Here is a 17,917-nt window from a genome sequence, read left to right on the forward strand (position 1 = left end):
AAACTTTATTGAATGTGCTGTTCATATATTTGATGGCTGTGTGGGATACAAGGTTATTCATTAAAAATCTATTCAAATACAGAGTAAAAGCAAAAGATTTTGAGAACCTAGCGTATGGTGATCATTCACTGAAGATTAACTAGGCTCTGAAATAAGAACTAAAATACATTTTCTCATTCAACCTTATGAGGTAGATGCTCTTATTATCCTCATTTTACAGATGCTCAAACTGAGACTTAGAGTGATCCAGCAACTCCTTCAAGGCTTTATTCCTACAGGTAGTAGTGAAATGGAAAAAGAAAAAAGGACTGAGAGATGGTGCCTCAAGAACAATTGATAGGGTCTGTGACAAATTAAATATAAAGATTAAAGATGAAAAAAAAATCATGGTGAGTCCTAAATTTCTCTTTTGGAAGATCAGGTAGAGGGTCATATTTCATTAACTGAGATAGCAAATAGAGGAGAAAAAATAAGTTCAGATAAATAAGATAATAGCTTTACTTTTAAACATTTTAAGTTAAGATTTATTGGAAATTCAAACAGATTACTCTTGCAAGTTGTTGGAAATGCTGTACAGGAGTTTAGGATTAAAATCTGGAATAGAAAAATAAGTTATCACCCTACTTAGATGGTTGTAAAAAGCCGTTAATCTATCTATTTGAGATCATGAAGAAAAACACAAAGTAGAGACCCTAGGCCTGGCAGTACTTTAGGGATGGGCAGAAGAGAAGGAATCATTAAAGACAGAAGGAGGAGACAAAAAGAAAGCCTGAAAAAAGAATTGTTATATTAAAGCCAAGAAGGGAATGCATTTCAAAAGGGGGAGTTCATTAAAAGTGTTAAATACTGAGGAATGATTAAGCATAAAAACCAAAATAAATCACTGAACTTAGCAGAAAATCTTTAGTGACTCTAACCAAAACAATTTCAGCAAGTAATAGGGGAGGAAGCCAGGCTACAAGGAGTTACTGCAATGGAAGTTAAGATAAATCAGAAGGCGCCTCAGTGAAAGAAGACTCAGAGAGTGTCAACATGTGCTGAGGATCCTATCTGTTCAGTTTGTAGAAATAAGTGTGTGTGGGAGGAAGTGACTGGCTACACTGGATATGTTTTTTGGTTTGATAATATGGGTAATGATAGCAACTAACACAGTTAACTACCAGACACAGCCTTAATCACATTGCATGTATTAACTCATTTAACCTCACATTCTCATTCTTATCTGTATTTTAAAGACAATGAAGCTAAGAAATTAAGAACAAAAGTCATTCTCCTAAGGCCACACAGTTAGTAACAGAATGCAAACTGAGACATTTTGGTTGGAGTCCACATTTTTTCCTCACTCTGCTATGTGTTCCCCTGCCGGCCCAAAAAGTGATTCCATTTCAATCATATTTTTTTAAAAGCGTTATCTGGAATGACCATTTCTCAGACTTACCTTTAAAATTGTCTTGTAGGACCGGCTTCAAATTATTTCACATTTTTCAAAACTTGTTTCCTGGGATAGGAACAACTCCCTGTTTTAGTCATATTCCAGAACACAAAGAATAAACCACAGACCCTAAAGAGATTGGACTCTTATAAATGGAAAAGCTCAGTAGACAAATGCATCCCTGCCTTGGCTCAATCAGTATTTCTTAAGAAAAAAGTGAATATGTTTTTTGACTTATGTTTGGTGCTCATGTGATATCAGGTTCCATCTGATGCACGTGTGTTTTTCCTCTGCTTCATGTAGAGAGTAGCATGCAAGGCATGACCCTCAGGGACAAACCTGAAATTGTCTCTTGTTCAGAGGCACAGAGATGCTTCCAGGCCAGACTTTATAGTCATTGTGCAAGAATGTGGGGAAATACAACTCTGCTCTTGTTTGCACCAGACGTTGGCAGGTTGCACACACCCTTTCTTCTGCCTGTCCTGAGACTGACTGCTTTTCCAGTGATTCATAGTTGTGTTCCATGAGTAAATATGCTTTACTCTAAATCCAGTTAGAGCTCTTTTGCCCCACCTCCCTTCCCCACTTCCCCTTACTGCAGCTGTTTATATTTGCATTTGGGCAAGGGGATCTGTTAGCCTTAATGTACTTTTGTTTGTTTTTTAAATGTTTACCTTTGCCTTAGTTAAAGAAAGGTCCATTTTCTCTATAAGCCTAGATGTATAATTACACTTGTCGATGGTCTCACAGAGACTCTTTCCTAAAGAGAATTCATTCGTTGGCTGCAAGCTTCATTTACTTTGGGGAGATGGCCTCATTGATCTGAGTGTGGAGTGGTTATGAAACCCTTTTAAAAAAACTGCTTTCCAAAAAGTGTGTCCTGTTTGCATGCCCTGTTGGAATGCTTTCCTTTTTGTGTTTTTTTTTTTCTTTCAACATGTTACTAGGAAAATTTTCAGATATATTCAAATAATTCTCAGTAAACTCTCACATATTCACTGCCTTGCTTGTATCATTAAGAATTTTTATCACATTTATCTATCATTCTATCATTCAGCCACCATTTTTTACGAATTTTGAAATAAATTATAGATACTTGGTTGGAATGGATGAGATGGTCTTCTTGCTCTCTCTTGCTGCCCTGGCACTGCCACCTCTTGGGTGCCAGGGTTATGGAAGCCACATCTGTTACTAATGGTGCATCTTTTTCCCATAGCTATTGCTACAGTGGTAATTTCTCACTGGATTATTTTCTACCTTAGAAAATCTCTTAGAAGCCAGCTGATACCCCAAACAAAGAAACATTTATTTAGGAATATGAGTTCCACAGAGAGCATTTATTACCTCTGTATCCCACAACGCAGACCAAAGTGCTTTCTTGTCCATATGCCTTAATTTTATTGTTAGTGCATAGTAAGTGTGGCTTTCTTTTATCATATTGATCTCACAAAAGCCTTAAGTTCAAAGGTACAAAAATTTCTAGGCTGTTCTTGGTGTCTACAGTTGTTTTACCATATGGCACTAAGCTAATTTTGTCTGTTCTTCCCTTGAGGCTTTTGTGAATTGATTACATTTTTAGAAAAATTTTTAAATAACTTTTTTAAATGTCAAAGCTTTCTCAGTAGAACAAAATATGATGAGAGATTACGTCAACATAAGAACAAGTTATCTTAATAGATTTTTTTTCTCAAAAACTTAAGCATTTAATTTGAGTCTGTACTTATTCCGTATTGTAAATTGTCCTTGGTCATATTCATGAAAGCCTCTTTTGATACAAAATATAAAAGGATCTCTGACCTGAAGACATGAATACCTTGGTAGCACTTCTTGCTTCAGAAAGAGTGTCTCTGGCCCAGCATGCAGTTCCCCAAGGAAAGCACAAGGAGAAGTGAAGAAGGAGGAGGCTACCTAGCCAGTCAGCTAAACCTAATCCGTTCTGGTCATCAGTGAGGTAACTCATGTCATTGAATATTTACTAATGACATCCTGTAAAACAGCTGTAACGTAATATATAAGAAAAAAACCTGACTTTGATTCTAGGTTTTGTCAGAACAAGTTTTTGATTGTGAAACCAGCTTGGGGACCTTAGGTCTCTCTAGGCCAATTAGACTCATCTGTAAAAATTTCTGTAAGAATTTTATAAGGAGCCACAGTTGCTCCTCTGGCCAGAAGAGCCCAAACCCTAAACAAATCAGGCTAGGTTTGCAGCCCCTTTTCTTTTAACCATGCTGAGGCACAGGCCTCCTCCTGGGAATCCTGTCACAGCTCAGCCAGAATTCAGTGCATCTGTCTCAGTGTCTGTTCCTCTCCTGAGGGGACTTAGCTACCCAGAAACCCCCTGAGTTCAGGAACTCCAAGAATAAGACCCTACTGTGAGACAGTATTCGAGCTGGCAAGTAGGAAAGAATTAACTTTTTCAGAACTTTGAAATCTATTACAAACTTATAAAGCAGCCAGGAGGGTGCTTAGTGGTGATAGAAGCTGCTAAATTTCAGCATTTAATGAAATCTGTCAAATCACAGACTGCTGAGATAATAGAACAGGGACTTCAGTGACCACACACAACAAGTAATAAGAGTTTGCAAAAATAGTTTAGAAAAGTCACTGAACAAAAGGACAGTTGAAGCCCTTGTAAAGCAAAAACAGCAAGCCCCAGAGAACAGGGAAAATCTGATTTCCAACAAAAAATATAAGGCCTACAAAGAAGCAGGAAAGTACAACCTATTGAAATAAATAGATTGATAGAAACCAAGGAAACAAAGACATTGACCTTACTAGACAGAGACTTTTAATCAGCTGCCTAAAATATGTACAGAGGACTAATGGAAACCAGGCCAAAAACTAAAGGATAAAATAAAATAAAAACAGATTATATAAATAAAGAGCTATAAACTATAAGAAGGAACCAAAAGAAATTTTGGAACTGTAAAGTGTAGTAGCTGAAATCAAACGTCCATTAGAGGAGTTCCCCATAGATCCCAGCAGGTAGCAGAGTCATGAATAAATGGGTGGGAGGACGTGTCAAGGGGGTGACGTGAGGGATGGTGAGGTAGGGTGGTTGGATGGAATCAATTGTTTCTACACAACATCTGTATTTAAGCTTAGTATTGTTAAGATACCAGTACTGCTCAAAGCATTCTATAGATTCAGCACAACCCTTATAAAAAATTATAAAAAATTAACTCAAATTAAATCAACCTAACCTACCTAAGTATAAAATCCTTTTAAAATGTTTGGCAGAAATGAAAAAGTCAATTACCAAATTCATGTAGAATTGCAAAGGACTCTGAATAGCCAAAAGAATCTTGACAAAGAAGAATAAAAATTGGAGGACTCACACTTCTGATTTCAAATCTTTTTTTTATTGACATACATTATTCCATGTGCCATAACATGACAACTTGGCATTTGTATACAATTCAAAATGTTGCCACAGTATGTCTTTTTCCCACTTAGCTATTTTTCAAATTAACAATACTAGAATATGGCATGTGGACCCCAGACTGTACATACCTGATTTCAAATCTTAATTACAAAGCTACAATAATCAAAACAGTATGAAACTGGCCTAAGAACACATATGTAGGCCAGTATAAAACAAGAAGCTAGAAATAAACCCATACATCTTTGGCTCTTTGCTTTTCAGCAAGACTGACAAGTCAAGTCAATGTGAAACATGTAGTCTTTAAACAGATGGTGCTGGGACAATTAGATTCTAGATATGCAAAGAAGTGAAATGACCCCTAGCTCACACATTCAGAAATTAACTCAAAGTAAATCAACAGCCTAACTTAAATATAAGAGCTGAAGTATAAGATTCTTAGAAAAAAGCATAGGGATAAATCCTCATGACCGTGACCAGATCCAAAATGTCACATATTGAATGTGAAATACCCAAATAGGTACATGAAGAGATGTACATGTAGAACTTTGTTTTGGAGCAGTGAAATGATTTGGAACTAAATCGAGGTGGTTGTGTTATAAATGTACCAAATGCCACTGAATCCTACACTTTGTAATGGTTCATTTTATGTTCACTCTGTGGCTCGTTTTATGCTTTAATTTTACCTCAATAAAAAAAAGTTTATAAAGAATGTATATAAAAATGTACACCATGCAAAAAACATAGAAGGTATTCCGTAATATTCTTTCCCTCCTTTCTTTTGCCCCTAGTCTGCTTTAAAATGTGCTGGACATTATCTTTCCTTTCATTGAGCTTGTGATCTGGTTAAAAAAGTAAGGTTTACAATGTAATAAACAGTATAAATAAGCATATAACTAAGCCCAAAATTACATAGTGTAAACTGAGTTTGGGGACAAAAAAAAAAGTGAATGAGTATTAGATTAATTAGGAAAGATATTGTAAAGAAGATGAAAGTAAATTAACCTGGATCATATGGACAGGGGGTTTTTGTTTGTTTGTTTGTTTGTTTGTTTTTAAATTAGTTATATGGTATTTATTCTTTTTTTTTTAATAGAGGCATGCTTTTTATTTATTTTTGTTTTGTTTGTTTGTTTGTTTCGTTTATACATGCACTGGGTACAGTCAGAAGCGCGGGAGGGTGAGAGAATTCACCAGAGCCAGAGCGGGGAGCAGAGCAGGCAGAAGGACCGAAGTACACTGCTGAGGGGAGCAGCGGGCGGCAGGAGAGGTCTGCGCGCCATGTGGGACCCTCCTGCGGTGGCCGGGGAGCAGCCGGGGATCGAACCAGCGCCTCAGAGGTCGCAGGCAGCTTCGCAACCCAGCGCTCAACCGCTGCGCCACCGGGGAGGCCCTTGTTTGTTTGTTTTTAAAGATTTATTTATCTATTTTTATTATACAAGCACTGGGTACGTCAGAAGTGCGGGAGGGTGAGAGAATTCACCAGAGCCAGAGCGGGGAGCAGAGCAGGCAGAAGGACCGAAGCACACTGCTGAGGGGAGCAGCGGGCGGCAGGAGAGGTCTGCGCGGGTATCGAACCGGCGCTGCAGAGGCTGTGGGCAGCTTCGCAACCCAGAGCTCAACCACTGCGCCACCAGGGAGGCCCTGGTGGACAGGGTTTTAATAGAAGAAAGGGTTGTTCAGGTAAGGACAGCCTGCCTGAAGGCCTAGGGACTAGAACAGAGCAGAGTATCAAGGTGCTCCCTGACCGCCTGGTCTCCCTCAGATCACTCTCCAAGGTGAGCCATGAGGAATAGGGGGGAGAGGTTGAGTTATGTTTTATAAAGAGAACCTTCAGAATCTGGCAAGGAGCTTAGATTTAATATGGCAGACAACTGGGTCATTAGAGATTTTTGGAAGGAAAGGAACCACACGATACAATCATTGTAAAGAATTGCTTTGGGAAGATATGTAAAGTGGAGTGGCTGAGGCAAGAAATGAAGTTAGGGAAGCAGAGAGAGGAATAGCTTTAGAGAAAACCTGAGCTCGGCAAGACTAGCTGGCAGTGAACAGAGGTGACTGATAAGTCTTTCAAAGAAAAAAATTCCTAAGACTTTGGACTGCTAGGACAAGTTAAATTCTTGGTGAAGACATAGCAGGAACTTTGATTTTAATTATAATCTTGAGATATATGTGGGCTCTGATATAATGACAAAACACTTCCTTTACTTTCCCCCACTCACTCCTAATACTTCAGAGTTCTTTTTAAAAAAACTCTCTGCTTCCCTTCTTCAGGCTTCCTTCACTCAGCCAGTGTTTGTTGGGCTTTGCCATCTACCCCAGATGGGTGCTGGGCACGCAGTCGTGGGGCCTGGCTTCCTAGAGCTTCCACGCTAGGTGAGGAGACAGGAATGAAGAGGAAAAGAGAGGAAATTGCATCAGATTGTGATATGTGATAAGAAAGTAAAGTAATTACTGCTTTTTATAAATTCTCTGGGAGAAGCATTGCTGCTGAAAAAGAATAATGTGTGATAGAAGAAATGACTTCAAAATATTCTAGGGGAAGCATCTCTGAGAAAATGACATTTAAGCTGAAGCCTAAAGAATAAGAAGGAAGCTGGCATGTCAGCAGCCAAGGAACGAACAACACAAACAGTCAAAACAGCAGGTGGGAAAGAAACTGAAAGTCCAGAATAGCTGGTCTATAGAGTGAGGGGGACCAGATGTGAGATTGGTAGGCAGGGGCCTGGTCATCCAGAGCCTTGAGGGCCATGGACAGGGTGTTTCTAAATATAGTTGGGCTCTATGGGAGGATTTCATGGAGGGGAGTGATATGGTCACCAGACAGGCCCAGAGCCAGCAGGTTTAGAGCCAGCCACTCTAAACCAGGGCTACCAACAGGGGAGAGAGAATCAGGCTGTTTCCTTGTCAGTGCTTATCTTTGAGCTCCTTCCCTAGCCAACTACCGTTTCTGTGTGAGCAAGTGTCTAGAGAAACTCACGCATGTTTCTTTGTCCTTCATGTAATGGAAAAATAATTATCAGCTAACTTGTCTGGGACTTTGTCTAAGACTTTCCTACTGCAATCCTAAACACATTCCTTATCTCAGTGGCCTACACAAGCTAGGGAACAGACAGTGTTTCCGCCCAGTTTTGATGGAATTCAGGCTCAGAGTTGAGACTTTGAATCAGTATCAGACTGTCCCCTTCCTGATCAGGAGAAAATTAAATGGTTTCCATGGTCACAGAAGAATACGGGTATGCTTCTTTGATTTTCTATAGAATTTACCCACTGGACTATTTTGTTTCCTCGGTTAAAATGTAAATTTGATGTATCCAAAGATTTAATCCTTTTCCACAAGATGTTGAGACTTTGTGCCTAATTTATATTTGGGGGAATACCCCACAGAAAGAAGGTAAGAAAGCTATTTCTGTTACAAGGCAACCCCGATGTGAAATGGGTTGCCAGGCTGTGGGTTCTCACCCGCACGCTTGAAAGGGACTTATAATGAGACTCAACGCCCAGCACCCACAAGACCCACGTGTCTGGTTATACACCAAACTTGGCTGCTTCACTCCACCCTCAGTTCCCAGCAATCCTCCCTTCGGTGGTAATGACATTATGGGATTTGTAGTCCTTGGTATCTTGGGTCTCTTTGGTCTGGGTGGGTGTGGGGTCCATAAAACCTCTTTGTGGAGTTTATTCAGGACACCCTATCCCCCCAACATTGCCATTCAGTAATTAATCCTTTATTGACATATTAAAGTTTTAATGCTCCTCAGTTCCTTATTCTTTCAGACTTGAAGCTTTGGAAAAATCTTTTACTTCTCCCCTTCCGTATTTCACCATGTCTAATCTTTGACCGTTTTTGGTGCCTCCCTCTTCTCTCTCCATTCCTCATGTATGTCATCCTGGCTCAGGCCTTTGTCACCTCCCAGATGCCTCCAGTCTGACTCTTCTTCCCCCAGTGAAACTGCACTAACGTTAGATCCGCCTTAATAGGTCACCGAAGGAAGTATACAAGCCCACTACTCAACCTGGCATTCAAATTGTCCTTAGCAGAAGTAGCCTATTTTAAATATTTTCCATACATTTTCAAATTATCCTTGAATATAGCTTAAAAATTAAATTTTAAACTAAATATACCTTTTTAATTTTAAAAAATGTATCCACAGTTATTATGGGAGAAAAATAAACAGATTATATCAACTTCAGCTAACTGAAGTATTATAGTTAATTGTTGAATTTGGAAGTGATTATTCCTGATAGGCAAATCAGTGATCTTAAAAGATATTTGCTTCTCTTGTCTTTGGGTAAAATAACAACCAATTAACTTTTCAGTTTCTTTATTATAGTTAAATTATATTAAAAAATTCTTTCAAATAATTGTAAGTAAAACTTGATTATGTCATCTCTTTACCACTTTTTATATGTTACCTGCCTTATGCATATATTTTAACTTATAACCTTAACATTTCTTTTGTATTCAGTTTCATTAAATTTTGTCATAAGTATTTTTGCTTTCCCATGATTTTGCAAAATCTTTAATATTGGCTGTACAGCTTTGGTTTGCAATAGTAACTTTTCAGTAACAGGATTTTGAAGTGGCATTGATAAATACTACTATTTCCTTTCCTGAAAGTTGTACAAATTTACATTGTTGTCAGTAATAGAGTAAACTAATTTTCCCAAAAGATAGTTTTGAATATTATGATATACCAAGAAATCCTGTTTTCTATAATAGTATAATCTACTTTAATTTCTTTAGCTGTTTCAAAGACAAACATTTCTAATGTTTATTTTCTATATTACTGTGTAAATTACCTGGGAGATATATAATAATCATTACTTCCAAATGTGTATTGGCTAAGTGTGAGGATTATCTACCTCTAGTTTATAAAGACATATTATAGTTATTTCATGAAATCCACACTTTCTAATGAAGCTTTTAAACAGTATTTTTGATTGGACATCAGAACTGAGTAAATGAAATGGACAAGGTTTATTATGGTAAATTTCAAGTTCATTCTGAAAATTTTTTGAAGCCATATTTTTCAAAAGCTATTGAAAAAAATATATAATGATGGGAGACTTGTAATCACGTCTTATGACAACAACTGAAAACAGTGACACTGGCACAGAAATAGGGTAGGGTAGGAGATAAGGAGGACAAACTAGATAACTCAAAACCAGGCTCAGTATAAATAAGATAAAGTGTTTCAAATAAATGACAATTCAGATTATCAGTGGGAAATTTGATAACTTGAAAAAGAAAATAAAGTTAGAAGCATACTCTTTCTATAGCAGACTCCAAAATAAAAGCTCTTGGAAAAATTTTAATATTTTTATCTCTCACATTGAGACAGTCTTTTCAAGGAACAATACTAAAGGCAAAAACCATAAAAATAAAATGGCAAACTTTATCACATGAAGTTTTTAAACTTTTACAAGTTAAAAAAATAAAAGGAAGAAAATATAAAGGCAAAGAACTGGATAAATTATTTGCAGAAAATATGATAAGCAAAGGATTACTATTATCCTTAATATAAAAAATTTCAGATAAATCATTAAGATAGAGATATCCCAGCTGAAATGTGATCAGAAGATAATTCATTAACAGGCAATTCACAAAAGATTGCAAATAGCCAACGTGCATATTTTGTTTTACTTAAACATCTTCCCTAGTCAAGAAAATATATATTAAAAACAGTGGGATGCCATTCTCACTAGATTAGCAAAGATTCAGAAGCATGTTGCCCAGTGATGGCTAGTTTGGTGGCGAGTTTGGTGCATGTCATATAAGTATATAACCTTTCTGGGGAGCAGCTTGGCAAGATGTGTCCAAAGCACAACCCCGTGACACAGAAAGTGCACATCATTTCATTGCATTTTGATAAAGCATTTTGCCAGGGTGAAGATCCATGATATTTATTACTATGCTGCTTCCCTTGAGAGAAACTCAAGCCAGGTAATAGGATGCAGGCTCAGGCAGACCTTAGGCAAATAATGTTATCTCTTTGTGCCTCAGTTTCCTCATCTGTAAAATGGAAATAACATTTATGTCACAGGACTCCTATTAGGCAGGTTAATATGCTTAGAAACAGTGCCTGGTTTTTAGTAAGGGTAGCTTCATTGTTTGCAATGATGATTGTAATAGCAGAAATCCCAAATAGTCTAAATGACCAACAAGATATTGATTCAATAAATCACATGTGTGGGAGCAAGCAGCTACACGTTGTTTGATTGATTTGATGTGAAATGTCTAAAATAGTCAAATTTACAAAGACAGAAAATCTCTGGTTGCCAGGGCCTGGAAGGAAGGGCCAGCTAATGGGTACTGGGTTTCTTTGGGGGATGATAAAAAGGAATTAATTAGTGATGCTTGCCTAACTTTGTGAATATACTAAAACTTTGTGAATATACTTTGTGAATATACTAAAAAGCACTGAACCATGTACTTGAAAATGGTGAATTTTATGGTAAGTGAATTTTATGGTAAGCTCAATAAAATAATGTTATAAAAAAGTAAAATTGAATCTGTTAGCTTTTGATAATGAGAACTTTTTAAAAGAAAAGTGTTTGACATCAATTCCAAAGAGCACCTGCACCCCTATGTTTATAGCAGCACTATTTACAATAGCTAAGCTTTGGAAACAACCCAAATGCCCAAAAATAGATGACTGGATCAAGAAGATGTGGTACATATATACCATGGAATATTACTCAGCATTCAAAAAAGATAAACATATGCAATTTTCAGCAACATGGATGGAGCTGGAAGGGATCATGCTCAGCGAAATAAGCCAGAAAGAAAAAGAAAAATACCGGATGGTCTCACTCATAGCAGGAATCTAGAAAACTTAAATAAGGGACCAGGAAAAAGAATAACTATAAGAAAGAAAATATCAAAATCAACAAACAACTATGAACCAGAGACACTCTATGGGGGTGGGGGGCAGGGAAAGGAGGGATTGGGGTCAAAATAAGGGGGTTGTAATTGTATGGGCAATATAAAAATAAATTTTAAATTAAAAAAAGTGTTTGAGTAAAGAGATGTGAATCAGGAAATTATAAATGAATTATAACCTTGTAATTGTATCTCCAACTATCCCTCCCCCCCTTTTTAGTAAATTTGGAACATTTTAAAACATACAGGAAATTATTTGTTTCTATTATTAGAGCTTGGCCCTATATTATTCATTATTTTAATGATTATAAATGTTTGTTTACTATTCTGATGCCTTTCAGAGAGTTTAAATGAGAGTGTGTACATGTGTGCATGCTTGTGTGTGTGTGTTCTCCACAGGCTGCCAGTACAACTGGTTTTAGTTCGTTCTAGAATAATATAAGCAATATAAATATATCTCATTTCTCCTGCCCTCATCGCCTTCCCACCCTGGCCTTTATTTTCCAAAATATAAAATGGGATTAGAGTGTAATTCCTTAATGTTAATTCTTTCAATAAGCATTTATTGAGTACCTACTATGTGTCCAAGCACTACGTTAATATTAAAGACACAGAAAGGAAAAACTTGGTTCCACACAAATATATTCATTGTAGAGGTACACTCAGAACCATCAGTCGAACATTTAACCCAGTTAAGAGTGATCAGGCAGGACTTATTTTCACCAGTGATACATAACTAGGTCAGTGTTCAAAACCAAGTTACATATCTTTTGCATTTTCAGAGAACTGTCAATATACAGCTCAAGCTTGACCCTTAGCATGTCCCACCTGAAAAAAGCAATAGGGCCATCGAAGACATGTCAGTAAGCCAGATTCCCTTTGATTGGCAGGACAGGTGCCAAGACATTAGGTGAAAATTTGGTTGCTGCTTCCTTGACTGTTTAACATGTTGACGACCTTTCATACCATCAGCTTTAGAGCCTGCTTTCCCTAATGATCTACCTGCTAGGTTAAGAATATTCAAACTCAAAGGAATATTGCTTTCATTGTTATTTTTAAAGGAGCAGATAAGTCCTCTTTACATTGCTTTCTATAGGACTCTTTTTCAACCCATATGTAGCCATATTGATTGTTAAATATTGAAACACATCCCTACTGGTTGGTAGGAAGCCAACACTATAAGCCATCTGGATGCTCCGCCACAGCCTGACCTCGCCCGGGAGCTCCCATTACATCTCCCCATAGGTGGCAGTTGAATTGCTACCCCAGGCAGAGCAGGAGCTTAAGGACCTTTTCTGCTTTGCAGCCATCCCAGTTGCTGATACTTGAGTTGTCCCTATTATTCAGTAATTTTGAACATCGCCCTGACTTTCTGACTATTCTGTAAATCACGACTGTTTCAGAGGTGTCTATGCCATGCCCGTTGGCCTAGCAGGTGGCCCTAGCTCACCTGCCACTGCTTATCTGTGTGGAACCAAATCCAGAATTTGCTTGCTGGCTTTCTCTCCATGCTGATGTTTTGACCTAAGTTCCATGTTCTCTGATTGTTCTTCCAGTTCGCTTTGCACCTTACAGGCCTCCAGATATCTCCCTGAAGCCTCTGCTCTTCGAAGTGCCCAGCATCACCACAGAGTCCGTGTTCGTTGGCCGTGACTGGGTTTTCCACGAAATAGATGCTCAACTTCAAAGCTCAAACGCCAGCGTGAACCAGGGCGTAGTGATCGTGGGGAACATCGGGTTCGGCAAAACCGCCATCATCTCCAGGCTGGTCGCCCTCAGCTGCCACGGCACACGGATGCGTCAGATCGCCTCCGACAGTCCTCATGCCTCCCCTAAACGTACGTCTCACTCCATCACCTCACATGTCCTGACATGTGCACTAGGTCTCGTTTTCTTCCATTTCCCGATGTGCACAAACTGGCTTGCTCGCGAGGACCCAGCTTTCAGAGTTGAGGGGACGAAGGCTGTGCTCTGTTCACACTTAACCCACATTTCCAACAGTCACCCGAATCTGACTGGAAAAAACCTTCCTCTCAGAATAAATTTATGCCTCTTCCCACCTCGCTGTGTGACCAGTACTTCCTGTGTGACTACAGCAGTCACCTCTGTGGGCCCTTTGCGTCCCTCACTGTCAGCTTTAGCACAGCCTGTGCCGTGGCTTCTGGTTACAGGCCAGCACGGTATGTTTGTAGCCTGCATTTCCCTGCAGTTGATGTCAGTATTGCATCACGTGGGCTTGGACTTCATGTGTCCTTGAAGGGTTTCTCCTGCTTCCTTATGAAAAGATGCTGAGACCTCATATAAATTCATGCTTCCGTCATTGCAGGCCGGGTGCAACTCAGTGTTCCCCACCAGGATCTTGTTTATTTATTTTTAAAATGCTCTTGTAGTCCTAACTGTGCCCACTTTACAAATACTAATTCATCCAATCACCTTCTCTACTCAGTGAAGTTGTCCCTGTTCACTTCATTTCACAGTTCAGAGTTCTGCAACTCAGGCTTAAGGAAGCCTCCCAGGTTTCATAGCCAGTTTGTGGTTCACCCCAGATGTTCACATAGCAGCCACTAGGGGTGACTTGTTTGAGCTCATCCTACTTAGAGAGTCCAGCACAGTGCCTGACACCCAGCAGCAGCTCACAGAACACTGTCCTGGAAATAATGAACTGTCTCATGTCATCAAGTAGGCGGATTGCCTTTGGTAAACTTACGCATATCTAACGTGGACCAGAAAAACTAGTGTGTAGAAAGGAAACTAGTTGGGTAAAGAGTGCTGTTTATCAGGGCATGCTAAGAATGGTCACGGAAGACTCCCCTTCCTCAGGACGGGCTCGATTTCTGAGGCAGAGAGCTCAGCGTCAGGGGAGCCGGAGCCCAGAACTTGAGCCCCAACACTCAAATTAACTGTATTTTGTAACCTTGAGAATTTTTCATTAATTCTTTAAACCTCAGGTTTTTTCACCTGTAAAAAGAGAAGGTGGGACTAGGTGGCCTTTAAGATTTTCTTCCTGTACTAAAATTCTCTATTTCTAAGAACATGGTTGAAAGTAATTTTCCACACCTATTCCATTCTTGTCCTTTGAGTGCTTAAATATCACACCAAACTACTTCTGTCTGGGTAATCCAAGAGGTAAAAGATTTGAGTGTGTCAAGAAGAAAACCAGAGAGCTGGTCGTCTCTCTGACTTCTCTGTCTGTCACTGTTGCAGATAAGAGGATGGTAGAATTGGGTATGACAGAGGATAAATCCAAAGGGTAAGAAAAGCAGCTTTATCAGAAAGCAAAGGTGCCAAAGGCCTCCTTCTCCCACCATCTTGTCTGGGAGAGCAGTAGTTAATAGGAAACAGCCGCAAAGCAAAGGTTCTTTAAAGGTGGTTCATTAAGTTACACCACCTTTTATCTCTAGAGAAACTCTAAAAATACCAGGACACCCCCATTCATGAGATAAAGTCTCCCATATGTTGAGACTGTAGATTTGATCCAGTTGTTCACTTTCAAAACTTGGAAAGCTGTCAGAGGAAGTAGTCTGTGGGGATGTGTTTATCACCAGTGCTCAGAACCAGCAGGCGCCTTGTTATAAAATAATTTGGGTTGTAACCTGCAGATGTCCAAACTACCTTCTACCTCTGCCAACTCAACCAGACTACTCCTCGTCCTTCAGAGGGGTTAAGAGTAAGTGACTGATGTGGGCATGCCATTTTTCAGCCTAAATTTGTTCCTCTCTGCACACTTGTTAGACGTGTTACTGGTGGCAGCGGAATTTTTTTCATTAGTGAATTAGACCCATATCTGTATAGTGAGAATTAGCCTAATTTTTCACAGGGTTTAGTTTACATTAAGCTTAAATAAGTTTGCTTGCAATCCCACTGGCTTTCCTAACCCTCAATCAGCAATACCACTGACGTAGTTGTGGTAACAACTAAAATAAGCAGATCATTGGAGCTCCCAACTTGCTTCTCTGTACCTCCCGACATGGAAGCTCTTTCTCCTGCCCCTGCGTCTTCCAGGCTGAGCAGCACTGCTGTGGGGGATGGGAGCAGCTCAGCCGCAGCTCTGCACCGCCTGACTCTGTCCTTCCCCCACAGACACTCAGCCCCCAGCCCGCCCCCTGCCTGTCATTTCCCTGGGAAGGTACAGAAGAGCTGTCAAGGCAGGCAGTAGCCTGTCATCCCGCTTTCCGCCTACACCCCTTCCCAAACCTGACTCCCCCATCCTGCTCCACCACCACCATCATCACCCACCTCCCAACACATACACACAAAGCACAGAAAACGTTTTGTGAAAATAGACCTGTTGTGTAATTCAGGCATTATTACGTTAACTTGCAAGTGTACTCAGCACAGTGGTGAGGGAAGCACCATCCAAGACAAGACTATATTTTTCTATCTCTAAGAGTCTCAATGTAGTTATTATTTGGATTTGATATTTGCCAGCAACTGCCAAGCCCCCAAACAGCTGTTAAGTCAGGAACCCCTCCCCTCCCTACGCTGCTCCTTACAGAAGTCTGCCTTGCCACCTCACGCAGCCTTGCTGCCCACCTATTAGCTTTTATTTCTGCTGTTTGAATGCTAGGCAGAAAGGAAAGACACTCAGATAAAAAAGAAGGCATCTCCAAAAAGGAATAGCTAGCTACAAGCCAGGGTATTTGCACAATAATCACCCACAAAATCAAAAACCAGGTAAAAGAGAATGGGGTAGAGAGAGACAGTGAACCGCACACACGATTCAAAGTCACTGAACTTTTCCTCAACATGCACATTTCTTTAGGCTTTTTCATTAGCACCCCCTACACCTGCCTGCAGTTACTCATTCAGGGCTCTACTCTGCAACAAGAGTACCCGCTTGGGAGAAATCTCAACCCAGGCCTACCAGTAGGGAGCAAAATGAGACTACCTTCTCCTCCTTCCCATCTATAATAGTCATTGACCATCAAATAACCATCTATTTACTTGATACCCACTTTTGAAATATGATCCATATTCATAAATATAGCCTGTAATTTCTAGTAGTAGGTAATACATTTTTTAAATAACATGAACAATTGGAATTTTTTAAAGAATAGTTTTATGAAGCTATAATTCACATGCCATTATAATTCACCCATTAAAATCATTCACGTTGGTGTTTCTAGTATATTCACACAGTTGTGCAGCGATCACCATAATCTACCATGAGAATATTTTTATTCCCCTAAAAGAAATCCCATAGCCATTAGTAGTCAATCTCCATTCTCCCCCTAATTTCCTACCACCCACCCCTGGGGAACCACTAATTTACTTTGCCTCTATGGGTTTCCCTATTCTAGGCATTTTATAAAATTAGAATCAACAATATATGGTCTTTCATTACTGATGTATTTGCATGAGTGTAATATGTTCAGTAGTTATATTGCAAGGAGTAGGTTGCAAGATCATAGAGCTAATGGAAAGAAGTCTTCCTTTAGTTCGGAGTTTGATCTGATGCAAACATCTCCTTTTATCCAGATGTGGATGCCAACAGAGAGCTGCCACTCACACAGCCACCATCTGCCCACGCATCCATCGCCAGTGGGAGCTGCCCAGGGACTCCAGAAATGCGCCGGCGGCAGGAGGAGGCCATGAGGAGACTGGCCTCGCAGGTACAAGAAGGTTCCCAGGTGGCAGGCTGGCTACTTCTGTTTTAGCATCAAGATGGCAAAGGTTGGGAGACCTTTGCAGAATGAACAAAGATATGTACAGGTGTGCCATGAGAGCATGGAGAAGAGTTTCTCTGCTTTGATAGTTTTAGAAAAGCACTTTGTTCTGATGAAATCAGAACCTTTGAGTTGGAAAAACCCTTAGAAAGAACCAAAGTTCTGTAATAATTCGATGAGGAAGTTGAGACTCCAAGTTGCATGATTTGCCCAAGATCACAGTTTAAGTGACCTATAGGTTTTCATACCTGGATAAAGCTCTTCCTGCTATACAAACTGGTAATGTTTTTTTTAATGTTTGGATTTTAAATTTTTATTCTTATCAAAGTAGCATGCACATAGTTTAGAAATAACGCGCAAGTACTTATAGTACAACCCAACACTTCTCTTCCCCTCCTCAACCCACCCTCTTCTCAAAAACAGCCACTTTCCACTCTTAGGGCTATTTCTTTGGTCTTTGTTTCTAAATATTGTACATGTACTGCTATAACTTTCCTCATCAGTTTCATATTTTCTGTGACTTCTTACTATGGATGATGAGAATTTCAGCT

The 17,917-nt window shown here is 39.5% G+C and overlaps 1 protein-coding gene across 3 annotated transcripts in view; it reads left to right on the forward strand.

The window, feature by feature from the left end:
• TANC2 (tetratricopeptide repeat, ankyrin repeat and coiled-coil containing 2) overlaps window positions 1-17,917 on the forward strand; it is a gene marked incomplete at both ends in the record, with an annotated part of 263,116 nt that overhangs the window by 170,669 nt on the left and 74,530 nt on the right. For all 3 annotated transcript variants that reach the window (XM_084238894.1, XM_084238895.1, XM_084238896.1), the window contains 2 exons: window positions 13,257-13,538; window positions 17,179-17,312. In XM_084238894.1, the coding sequence (XP_084095020.1) occupies window positions 13,257-13,538; window positions 17,179-17,312 (416 nt within the window). The remainder of the gene's footprint in view (window positions 1-13,256; window positions 13,539-17,178; window positions 17,313-17,917) is intronic.

The sequence above is a fragment of the Talpa europaea genome (genome assembly GCF_964194135.1).
Source record: "Talpa europaea genome assembly, chromosome: 7".
Taxonomy (NCBI): Eukaryota; Metazoa; Chordata; class Mammalia; order Eulipotyphla; family Talpidae; genus Talpa; species Talpa europaea.